The 12,500-nt window shown below is 46.7% G+C and overlaps 1 protein-coding gene across 3 annotated transcripts in view; it reads right to left on the reverse strand.

Moving 5' to 3' along the window:
* adamts17 (ADAM metallopeptidase with thrombospondin type 1 motif, 17) overlaps positions 1-12,500 on the reverse strand; it is a 171,222-nt gene that overhangs the window by 81,336 nt on the left and 77,386 nt on the right. For all 3 annotated transcript variants that reach the window (XM_063187709.1, XM_063187708.1, XM_063187706.1), the window contains exons 9-11: positions 8,578-8,718; positions 4,963-5,113; positions 498-599 (exon numbers count right to left, since the gene is read on the reverse strand). In XM_063187709.1, the coding sequence (XP_063043779.1) occupies positions 498-599; positions 4,963-5,113; positions 8,578-8,718 (394 nt within the window). The remainder of the gene's footprint in view (positions 1-497; positions 600-4,962; positions 5,114-8,577; positions 8,719-12,500) is intronic.

Consider the following 12,500-nt stretch of genomic DNA (forward strand, 5'->3'; position numbering starts at 1 on the left):
CATCTCTGAGCTGATTTCATCTACAATCAGTATTTGGTGCATGTACCTGTTGTTTGTTGACAAATATCAAATAGTGGAAGAGCAGGAAAAAAATAATGTGTGATATAATGTGATTCCAATTGATCTCTTTTTATGAATGCAATGCAATCTTGAAATCTCCACTTTAAAACAAAACAGTACCTCACTTATTCATTGGCCTTGGTTGGCCTATCCAGCTGGTTGAAAACATGCAGCATGGTAATGACATTAATTTAGGATGGATGAGCAAAAACAAGGTGCCCCTAACACTAAGCTACCCCACTAGCACTTACCTTCTCAGGACCACACTTGGTACCATTAACTGTAACTGAGAGCTCTATCTTTAACTCACTGTAAGTGGATGGAAAAACAGTGCCCCATCTATTCATTGGCATATAGGTAGCTAGTGGACAAATACCATGCAATACTCATTAATTTTGGGTGGATGAACAACAACAGTACTCAGTTCCACAACTTACCTTGTCGGCACCGCACTCGGTACCATCCAGAGGGGGGTCCAGTTTGGTCTTGCAGGAGGTGTCACCCTCCACCAGACACCAGAGGCCTGCGCACATTAGATGCTGAAAGACACCATTGAGACCCGGGGATTAGTGACAGCCAACAGGAGCCGGGCGCAGAAGCAGTGCTAACCAGGTCCCTCCACTGGAATGTCAGGCATTTCTCCCACTAAAACAGAGAGGCAACACACTGGCTTACGGCAAAAAAGACAGAGGGACTCTGACAAAGCGCAGGGGGGGTGGGGGTGGGGGGGGGGGGGGTGAGAGGGAGAGAAAGAGAGAGAGAGAGACAGAGAGAGAGGGAGGGAGAGGGAAAGAGAGGAGGGTGTAGAGTGAGAGAACAGATTTTAAGCGCCTGCTGTGAACTTCAGAACATTTACTTCTCCAAAGGCGATATTGGCAGGAGCAACGTGGAGACCTCGCTTCCACTCAGTAGAGCAGTCTACTTAGCATGCTGTCTTAAGGTTAGGACTCCATGTCTTCATACGCACACAAACAGAATATTTCATCAAAAACATACAGCACGACCCGTCACCCAACATGTATCCCCGTCTGCCCTACAGGTAATTGGAGAGGGAGAAGTACATGTATCTCACAGAAGCAGTGCTTACTCTTCTACTGATGGAAGCGCTGGCTTTCATGACAGACAGAAAAGGGAATGGCAAATGACAGTCTCAACCAGCTGTCTGTCTCACTATCTTTATTCTAACTCTCAACATCAATGAGGTACTGTAGCTGTGGTCTCAGGTCTTTAGAAAGCTGGTCTTGGGACGGAAGGGAAGGGATACAGCTTGGAATCCTGTATCAATAAGAAGAATGAGTGGGAGGAGTAAACAATTAGCAATTTCCTGCCTTGTCATCCATGGCCGAACTGCTCTGTCATTGAGCTAGGCATCCATGCTCACACTGCTCCAATCCACACAGTCTCTATATGCCTATAAATATAGGTTTATTTGAATAATATAACTAATAGTGTGTTACTTAATATTAAGTAATCATGAAAGAGTTTGCACAACACTCTTGACGTAGCCTGGTTCTCACACAGCCGCTCGTGCATTTCCGCCCAACTTGGTGAGCTCGCACAACAACCGCACAACGATCTCAAAATGAGAACCAGGTAACTGTTGACATTCAACTGGGTCCAACACAAAAAGCAACTCAGGAGTTCAGAAATGGCAAGCTATGACTTACAGTTTGTAGATCCTACTCTCCTACCCAACACAAAAAACACCTCTCACTGGCCACACAGCTTCAGCAAACACATCTGCACGTCTGTAACCTTACGCTCCACAGCAGCAGGAGGAGAAGAAAGTGAAATGTGGGGTGCATTTGTCAGACCAAATCCTTCCCGTTTTTTTACAGTTCACGGCGAACCTGAGCGCGGGCCCGAGTCTGGCATGCCGGTAGGAAGAGCAATTAAATGGATATGGTTTAATTGGCAGCCGTTTCCTGTTCCTCCCAGCACCGCAGCGTGAGGTACGGTAGGTGGAGGAGAGAAGCGAGAGAGGAGAGAGGAGAGGAGAGGAGAGGAGAGGAGCGGGGAGGAGAGGAGAGGAGAGGAGAGGAGAAGAGTGGGGAGAGAGGAGAGAGGAGAGAGGTGAGAGGCAAACAGCTGTGGAGAACCCCAAACAGCCAGGACTAAGGCCTAAAGACTAAGGACACTTGCTAAATTATTTCTCATGCCTCATGAAGTACAAGAGGCAATGCAATTCATTACAGCACACGCACGCACGCACGCACGTACGCACGCACGCACACACACACACACATTATGTACACATCTACTAAAAAGTTTTTGCTGAATCTTCTCTCACGCTTCACAAAGTGAACAATGATTTCAGCACTTCAAGCAAGCAAGCTGTAAATTCATTTCCAAATTGTTGAAATTGCTCTTTTTACCTTGTCTTTGTACACAAGGTTTTACTTTGTTCATTTTTCACTGCCTCTCTCTTCATCTCTGTCTGTTCATTTTTCACTGCCTCTCTCTTCACCTCTCTCTCTTTTTCTACTTCCAAACTGTCTGTGTGCACTTCATCATTAGCATGGACAAAGAAGTTTGTGGAGAAAAAAAAAGCCTCTGTTGGAAATCTTCTGATGAAAAAGCCACTTCAATCTTTGCATCTTAATTTGCTGCAGCGCATTGGTGTGTTTCATTAGCCAGAATGGAAAAATCGACCAATCATGTCCCTGGCTTTGAAGGCTGATGAAACGTGGGCTGCTTGCAAGAGGCTGCAAGGTTTTCTATTGAACAGGTGATGTCAGACAGAACAAAACAAAAAATCACAAAGCTGATAAAACGCAAATAGAATAGTTTGCAGAGTGGACGTTTCGCTGGCTATGAATACCAAAATGAAGTATGTGTAGAAAATAATAAATTTGAATCATGAAGCAATCACTTGCACAGCAAGCACTCAGTGGCAGCGAGCTGAACGGTCATATTTTCTGGTATGGGAGCCGTTCTATCTTCGGTCCAACCGGGCCAGCGGTTGGGATTATCAAATTATTATCAAAAGCAGTTGCACTTGCACCACATTTTCCAATCTGTCAAATGGAAGAGTCCTGGCACGAAACTCTAGCCATTAAAGTGTCACTACTGGCCTCTGCCTTTTCCTCCCTTGCTCTCTCTCTCTCTCTCTCTCTCTCTCTCTCTCTGTGTTTCTCTTTTTCTGTTTCTCTTTCTTTCTCTCTCTCTCCCTCAGTACCTCTCTCTCTCTCTCTCTCTCTCTCTCTCTCTCTCTCTCTCTCTCTCTCTCTCTCTCTCTCTCTCTCTCTCCCCTTCTACCTCCGACTCTGACTGTGCATATCCAAACAATTTGTCATTGACAGTGGGGGGGAGGCAGTGGATGTGGGACCTCTGGGTCCAGCTTCTGGGTGAGTGTGTACGGACGGCGAGGCGTTGTCTAGACAATGGACCGGGCCTTGGCCAGCCTGCCTTTCCACCCAGCCCCGTTCACTTTACAAGCCCTGGCAGCACGGGTGCTGGGTGGAAAGACTGGTGCGGTGCAGAGTAGTGTGTAGCTGAGTGAAAGCCTACCTCCCCACTCACTCACTCGCTGCTCAACTCTCAGACATAAAGGAGGAAAGTGGAGAGAGAGAGAGAGAGAGAGAGAGAGAGAGAGAGAGAGAGAGAGAGAGAGAGAGAGAGAGAGAGAGAGAGAAAGAGAGAGAAAGAGAGAGAGAGAAAGAGAGAGAGAGAGAGGGAGAGGGAAAGAGAAGGAGTGACAGCTCGTCTTGATGATCAACCCTCAGACAGACAGAGAGGGAGAGAGAAAGAGAGGAAGAGAGAGAGCGAAAGAAATAGAAGAAGGGAGAGACAGGCAGAGCTATGTAAAATCTAACCTGGACTGTCGGCACTTGCAATATGTATTGATATTTTGGAGCGGGTCACCTTGGCAACGCGTTAGCCGAGCACAAGTGCCCCAAGGACACGAGCGCTTACGCGCTAACACACGCCGTCAGAAGGCGAGAGGAAATGTCTGGAGAAAAATCTGATGTATATCACTCACTTGCCCCGCTACTACGTAAGCAAACCCCAAGGGCCGCGTATTAAACGCAGTTCAGTGTAGTTTTAACAAGTTCACTCTGTGACTATAAGAAGTAAAAAGGTACTTCTGAAATGTGCAGTCTCGTAAAAATAGAAGCCTATGGATTTTTTCCGTGGTGCTTTGTCCAAATACACAATTGGTGCCAGCCTCGCGGTGGCCCGGGGTGGTGGGGTTTAAAACTTATTTTCTTCTTTTTAAGTGAAATTGTGTAAAAAACAACAAACAGCAAAAAACCTCCAGCAATATATCTCAATGTTGTTGCAAAAGACTGTGTTGGTGCCAAAGACAAATTATGTCCTGCCATTCTTCCATATGGTTACCGAGGGTTGTGCCAGCCTTGGCAGTAGCCTGGGGTGGTAGGGTTCAAAACGTCTTTCTTCAAATAATGTTTTAAGTGAAATTGTGTAATAACAACAAGCTATTGCCTGTTAGTTTATCTCTTTATCACCCGGTGAACAGAAAGAATGTGTTCTGAGTGGCTGACAAGGTGTCTGCTATTACTTTAGAGCAGACACCTATGAAGTCAAGCGTCTAACTTAGACGCGCGTAGGATCTTTGTTTGGAATGCTGACAGTATTTAAATGCTAACCTTGTGGGAAACATGTGTATGAACTACCAAAACATATCCTTAGCATTGCGAACAAAGATTCTATGAGCATCCAAAATTGAATTAGACATGCGGAAGTGGTTGTGTGAATGCTAAATAATTAGAAGCAATACCGTAATACATCTTGCTATGCAGTACTTCCATATCATTGCAGAAGGTTACCGTGGAACAATGAAAGTAATGTGCCCTGCCAGATACTTCCATAATATTGTTGTAATCATTTGTATTAGAGCTTAAGAGAAGTAATACATATATACAATGTGTCCTGCCCTACCTCCATGTCGTTGCAGAAGGTTGCATTGGTGCCAAAGAGGATCTGGCACTGCTCGTCTGCGCTGTAGTGCATGCCAGGCAGCTTCGGGGGGAGCCGCACCATGTAGCGACTGCGGGGGTCCGTGTGGAGGAGACACATACTGGCCTTCGACCTGCACCATGGAGGTGGGGGAGAGAAAAAGACACAGAGACACAGACAGACAGACAGACAGACAGACAGACAGACAGACAGACAGACAGACAGACAGACAGACAGACATAGACACACACACATTCTAATTATTAAAAATATAAGCATACATTTGATAGCACATATACAGTAGAGAATGTTTTGCATCAGCATTTGCATTTTATTCTGTCATACGACATGTCTGTCAAGTACTGAAGAGGAGTGAATACATTTTTACACCACAGCTCCGCCAGCCACCCAGGATCCCTCTGCGACCCACTTTTGGGTCCCGACTCACCAGTTAAGAAACACCACTCTACAACCCCACTGCAGAGCAATAGAAGGTCACGGTGATAGACACAGGAACAATACAGTAGTGTTAGGGGGACAAAGAGTACGTTATGAAAGGCTGAGGTGTTAATGCGCAAATACAGCTTCATAATTCAAAATTACAGCGATCTCAAAGCCTTGAAGTCAAAGCTTGTTGTGTTGAGGGTAAGTCTGGGGTTTTTCTTTGTTCAGACACAGTGTGGGTGGCGTCCTACAATGAGCTCAGGTTCCCCAGAATGAGCCCCGAGCCATATTACTTAACACCTGGGTTTGGGACCAAAATAGTATATATCCTTTTTCACAAAGGTGTGTGTAGTACTCCCCTCCACAAAAGATGCATTGGGGCTATGAGACAATGCGCTGACAACACTCCAAACGCCAGAGGTGACTCGTAAAAACAAAAAAGCGCAGAATGATCAAGCGCTGTATTCCATCAAATCTATCATCATCATAGTGACTTTCATACAGTACACTGAGGCACTCTGGCAAGAGACAGAGTAAGATGGAAAGCTTGCCAGAGGGGTTAGAACATAATGACGTGAACCGGCTAGAGAAGAAACAAGTCTACTGCTGAGGAAACCTACTGTGCAAAGTTCACTTCAGCTACCGCCTCAAAGTTTTCTGCAAATAGTTAAAAAATGCAGTATTAATTCAACACTCTGAGAGGACTCTCAGACCAAATAGAATCTAGGACAGTGGTTCCCAACCTATGGGTCTCCAGAGATCCACGGAGCCCTCTAGATTTGTATTATTTGTTATATATGTAGCCCATGTTGAATAAATGACAAAGCTTTTAATTTATATGCATACTGTAGAAACGAGTGTCTAATCAAGACTGCAATTCTTGACTGGGGGGGGGGGGGGGGATGGGGGGGGGGTGTCACCAAAGCTTACAATGGTAAAAACATGGGTCCCTGAAGAAAAAAATCTATCCTCTAAGTGTTGAATTAACACTGCAGGTGCAACAGAAGAAATAGAAATTGCATTGGAGGAATGCAAGCAGTGAGATCTTCATTCCAACCAGGACATTGCCTTTTTTTTAACTTTCCCACAACGATCTAACAGGGTACCTTAAATTGCCTCTCCAAGTGTTGAATTAACACTGCAGGTGCTACAGAAGGAATTGGGATTGCATTGGAGGAATGCACACTGTGAGATCTTAATTCCAACCAGGACATTGCTTTTTTTACTTTCCCACAACGATCTAACAGGGGACCTACAGTGTGCACAGTCACAGTGGCAGTGGCAGTAGACTCTTTTTGTAAGATCTTTTTGTGCATGCCTTATCAAAGGGAAGCACAGCAATCAGCTGCAGACAAGTAGGGCCCGCTAGCAGCGGTTCAAAAAGCAGCTCAATTTGAATTCAAAATTGGGGGAGTGTGTGTCTGCTGGCTGACTGGCTGGCTGGCTGACGTGTGTGTGTGTGTGTGTGTGTGTGTGTGTGTGTGTGTGTGTGTGTGTGTGTGTGTGTGTGTGTGTGTGTGTGTGTGTGTGTGTGTGTGTGTGTGTGTGTCTGTATGTGTGTGTGTGTGTGTGTGTGTGTGTGTGTGTGTGTGTGTGTGTGTGTGTGTGTGTGTGTGTGTGTGTGTGTGTGTGTGTGTGTGTGTGTGTGTGTGTGTGTGTGTGTGTGTGTGCATGCGTGCGTGCGTGTGTGTGTGTCTGTGTGTGTGTGTGTCTGTGTCGTGTGTGTGTGTCTCGTGTGCTGTGTGGTGTGGGCTATATGGCCTTTGAAATGTCATACTACACACTGGCTTGAACAGGAGGGTGGAAAAACGGCACCCCTCTGTGCAGTGAGATGAGGCTTACTTTCCCTCATAACATTGTGTGTTACTTATATATAAAGTGAGGTCTTTCTTTCTTTCTTTCTTTCTTTCTTTCTTTCTTTCTTTCTTTCTTTCTTTCTTTCTTTCTACAAAGACTTTCCCTTAATCAGTGGCCTAGACTGCGGTGTGTAAAGATGTGGCTACACTGCCACGCTTCTGACTCCTGGCTACTGGCTGGGGCCTTTCTGATGTGGTGGGCGGCCAGGCGAAGGGCCGCTGACAGCTTTTTCTGGGCCCAGGACAAAGTCATCTGAAAGGGCCCTCCATCCAATACATATAATGTAATGAAAACCTTGTTTTGGGCCCCCTGTCTCTCTGGGCCCGGGACAACTGACCCCTTTGTCCCCCCTGTCAGCTTCACTAGGCCAGGCAAAGGAGAGGTTGAGGAGGGGTGGATGAGGTACGCGTGGGGACGGGGGTGACTGGGGGCCCTGGAGTTAGAAGGGCTTTGTCAATGGGAATGGTGGAGGAGAATAGGGTACACAGAGATGGGGGTGCTGGAGGATGTTTGGAGGTGTTTGGGGGTGTGCAGGGATGGGGGTGTTTGATGGTCTTGGAGAGTGTTGGACGGTGAACCTTTTTGGGGGGTTTGTGCAGGAATGTTGCGGTGGTGTGGGGAGGGCATGGATGGGGGTGTTGGAGGCTGTGTGGTTTTTGGGGGGGTTGGCACAGGAAACGGTGGAGGGGAATGGGGTGCACATGGGATGGGGGCCATGGGGGTGTAGGAGGATGGACGGTTTTGGGTTTGCAAGGGCTTGGTGCTGGAATGGTTGAGGGGGATGTGCTGCACAGTGCACAGTGATGGGATGTTGGAGGGTTTTGGACGGTCGGTAAGTGCGTTCTGGGTGCTGGAGGGTGCGGGAGAGCAAGCCACTTTGGGGGGTTTCGAGGTCTTGGTGCTGGAGAGTAGCAAGACCACAGCTTATAAGGGGTTCATGGGAGAGTGATGGCAGGCAGCGGAGCAGCAGACTAGCAGCAGCTGTTTCTCAGCGGTGGAGGGATATGGACGGGGATGAGGGGGAAAATCTTACTCTTGGACAGTGTCAGCTACTGAGTGTCTGCTGCAATGCCCATCCAAGGAAAAACCCTCTCCGGCTAGCCAGGCTTCAAACCATGCATCAAACCGAGTGAGCCGAGTTCGCTGCGAGAAAATAGCTTCAGCACACATGCTGCAGACAGGAATGAATGCAAGTGGCTCACATACACAAATGTCAGGCTGGGGAATTCATGGCTTGGCAAGTCAGTTAGAGTGGGAGAGAGGAAAACACGTCTGCTCTGCTTCGCTCCTTCCTACCTCAGGAACTTCTCCAGGTCGTCACGGCTACAGGAGGACCAGGAGAGGTCGCTGGGGTTACGGCCTTTGACCCATTCTCCAGACATGATGTGGGAGTGGCCTGTGCAGGTGGCGTGGTCGTCATCGTGGCTCATACCCATACTGCAGGGGGAGACAACAGAAGGCATAAACAATTAAGAAACATTAACAGAAAGAACTGACTGCACCCTGACGAAGACCGTAAAGGTTGAAATGAGACGGTCAGTCTTTTTTTGTTGCCTTAAATAAGTTAAAAAACAAAAGGAAACCAACGCGCTACAGTTTTTGCTCGTTCTTTGAATGTTGGACACCCATAACGACTGTTAGAGCATTCTTGTTTCCTAAGAGGACTTGGATACTTGCAGTGCTTCTGTTTTTACTGTTTTTCTTAAGATATGACAATTGAGAAACATTCAGAAACTTTAAGAACTCATTTCAAAATGCCTGTCTTTGTTGGGCCTTGTGTGCCTTTATTAGATAGGACAGTAGAGAGAAGGCAGGAAATGGTTGGGTGAGAGAGACGGAAATGGCAAAGAGCCACACTTTGTACCCACGCCAGGTCCCCACAGGCAATGTGCCCATATATTGTACTGCTAAGGGTGGCTGTACCTCCGGAAATGTCTGTTTCTAAACATTTGTGTGCCCTGCGAACTGAATTGCCCCTTAGCCCTCAGACTCCACCCATGCCCTTGCGGGAAAGAGAGAGCAGAAATAATATACTGTCCATTAAAAACTTCAGACACAGAGAAACGGTCAGATATTAACCCCCTAATGCAGAGACTCTGTTATAAGCATGTTTTTAGAAGAATGGTAAATGACCAAGTCCTAATCTGTTATGTAAGACTCACAGCAATGTCAAAGCAAGGCTGTTTTGATGTGGGTCAGATTGCTGGCGATCCCATCGGCACTAAGAGTGCCCTGAAACATTCAGAGAATAAACTCAAAATGTCTGCATGTAAACATTTGTGTGCCTTTGCGAACTGAAATGACCCTTTGCCTCAGCGCTCCATTCTGCCAGCTTATCTGCAGTCGGCACCTATTTACAGATCTTAACTTGCCACCCTTACCAAAACATGCATTGTATAACTGCGTACATTCTGAGAACCAACAATGTTGTTTCTTGAGGATTTTTGGAGCATTTGGGCAGTTTTTGCTCTTTTTCCCTCCCTTCCTTATCAAGCCAGAGAATGGCTGCTTGACCAAGCCCATGTGGCTGCTTGGATGGCGTTCAGGCAGTCGCTGCATGCCGAGGAGGAAGAGGATGAGCTGGATAGGGGTGGGGGAGGGGATGAAAAGTCTGGGGTGAGGAGGAGTAAAGATGGGTGTGTGTGTGGAGAAAGAGGTGTAGAAGGAGGAAGAAATTGAGTAGAGGGAGGAGTAGGGGGAGGAGGGGGTGGGGATGAGAAGACTGGGGTGACGAGGAGTAGTATATAGAGCGGAGGATTGTGGAGAAGAAGATACACGAGGAAGAAAATAAGTAGAAGGAGGAAGAGGAGGAGGTGCATGAGCAGAAGAAGGATGAGAAGGAAAGTGGAGGACGAGGAGGAGTATAGAGGAGAAGTAACAAGAGAAAAAAAGGGGGTGGAGGAGGAGGAAGAGGAGCATGGGGAGTAGAGAGAGAGCAAGACAAGGAGGAGGTTGAAGAGGAAGAGGAGGATGAGGAGGAGTAGAGAGGAGGAGAAAGACAATGAGAACAACAAGGGGGAGGAAAATGAAGAAGAAGAGGAGGAGAAAGGAGGAGAAAGAGGGAGAAAAGGAACATGAGAAAGACAAGAAGGAAGGAGAAGAGGAAGATCAAGAGGAGGAAGATGAGGAAGAGCAGGAGGGGGAGGATGAGGAAGAGGATGATAAGTCCTAGCCTATCTTCAGCATCTCCTGGGTCTGGCTGGACAGGAAGGGGTCCCGTAATCAGAGGCGGATATCCCGGCTTCACAAGGCAAAAGTCCTACCACATATTTGTCCACTCAACCAGCTGATCCCTTGGTAGATGAGATAGCTGGTGAGGTCCACTCATGTACAGAACACAGGCAGAGGAAATACATGGTACGGAGTTTCCTTTCCCAGCAGAGTTCATCAGAAGGACCATATCGTTTACATAGTACATGTATAGTATACATACAAGGAACACATGGCGTTCAGTTTACTCTCTCAATAGAGTTTGCCCACTCTCTTATGCTCTTGCTTATGTCTGAAGCGCAACTGAAACGCATAATGGCTGAGGATGCTGATGTCTACATCATCATTTATGTAGCATATCATTATAAAGTCTTATTTTTTATTATATGGTGCATTCTAACTGACTCTATAAGTTATGTTTTCTATTTCATCATAGTTATATTTTTGCATCTGCTGACTTCTCCAAATGCCATCACACTACACTTAGTATAGTGAGAATAAAGGCTTTTTAATGTACTTCTGCTCTTAAAATGTACATTCTAAAGGGTTGTTTCTACTCTACTGCAAGCTGAGGGAGAAGGAGACCCAGAGCAAGCAGCTGCAGCCACGGCCAGAGAGGATTGGACTGCAGAGAGAGAGAGAGAGAGAGAGAGAGAGAGAGAGAGAGAGAGAGAGAGAGAGAGCAAAGGAGAGAAGGAGAGAAGGAGAGAAGGAGAGAGTTACAGTGTGCTTCCTCTAAAGCCATGACCTACATTTTACAAATTAAAAACAACAACCTAGAATGAACTTGAGGCAGCAAACACAGGAACTAATAATATAAAAAAACATTATGGTGACTTCCAGCATGGAGCCTCCTGTTCCCCAGTCTTAATGAAAGCAATAAAACGGAGAGAGAGAGAGAGAGAGAGAGAGAGAGAGAGAGAGAGAGAGAGAGAGAGAGAGAGAGAGAGAGAGAGAGAGAGAGAGAGAGGGAGGGAGAGAGCGCACTCAGAAAGGATGTCTTTGTAGACGTGCAACAAAATAAAATATATCTTTTTTTGTGTACATGCAGTTGGTACATTTGGCAATTTCAAGTATTGCTCTGAAGGTGGAGTTTGTTTAGGAATGTGTGTGTGTGTGTGTGTGTGTGTGTGTGTGTGTGTGTGTGTGTGTGTGTGTGTGTGTGTGTGTGTGTGTGTGTGTGTGTGTGTGTGTGTGTGTGTGTGTGTGTGTGTGTGTGTGTGTGTGTGTGTGTGTGTGTGTGCGCGCGTGTGCCTGTGTGTGTGGGTGGAGGGTGGTGGGGTTGTTACAAAATAGTTCAGATTTGATTTTCAGGGAAGATAACAATATGACTCAGAATGTGGAGGGGGAACCGAAAAAAACCTAAACGGTAATGATGTTAGTGCTGTAAAGAGCAGTGCAGCGCAGCACTGGGGTAAATGACTGTATTGGCTTTTAAAGTAAGTGCTGTGACCTTCCTCCACTCTGTTATCTGCCATTTACTGTACGCTTCACGCAAATGAGGAGGCATGCCGTAAGCAGTTACACAAGCAATACGCACGCACACTCGCGCGCACACAAACACACACACACACACACACGCACACGCACACGCACACACACACGCACACGCACACGCACACACGCACGCACACGCACACGCACACACACACGCACACGCACACGCACACGCACACACGCACACGCACACGCACACGCACACACACACACACATTCACACACACACACAGGAATAAACAATGTTCTGGATCGCTTCCGAACAAGAATGTTGTTATTGATGACCCAGAATGGTGGAGAGGACAGTAACCACGTCACTCCTTCGTGCGTGTCCCTCAATTTGCAACAGTGTCAAAGTCGTCACAATGGCATTCAGCTTCACCTACAGAAGGATGCAATTCCTGAATCACACACGTCATAGCATTCCATTCCATTCCATTCCATTTGGCATTTTCAAGTAGCCGGAAAAGCATCCGTAAACGTATGTAATAATTCAAAGCCCTTTGCGCAGT

The sequence above is a fragment of the Engraulis encrasicolus genome, chromosome 22, assembly GCF_034702125.1.
Source record: "Engraulis encrasicolus isolate BLACKSEA-1 chromosome 22, IST_EnEncr_1.0, whole genome shotgun sequence".
Classification (NCBI taxonomy): Eukaryota; Metazoa; Chordata; class Actinopteri; order Clupeiformes; family Engraulidae; genus Engraulis; species Engraulis encrasicolus.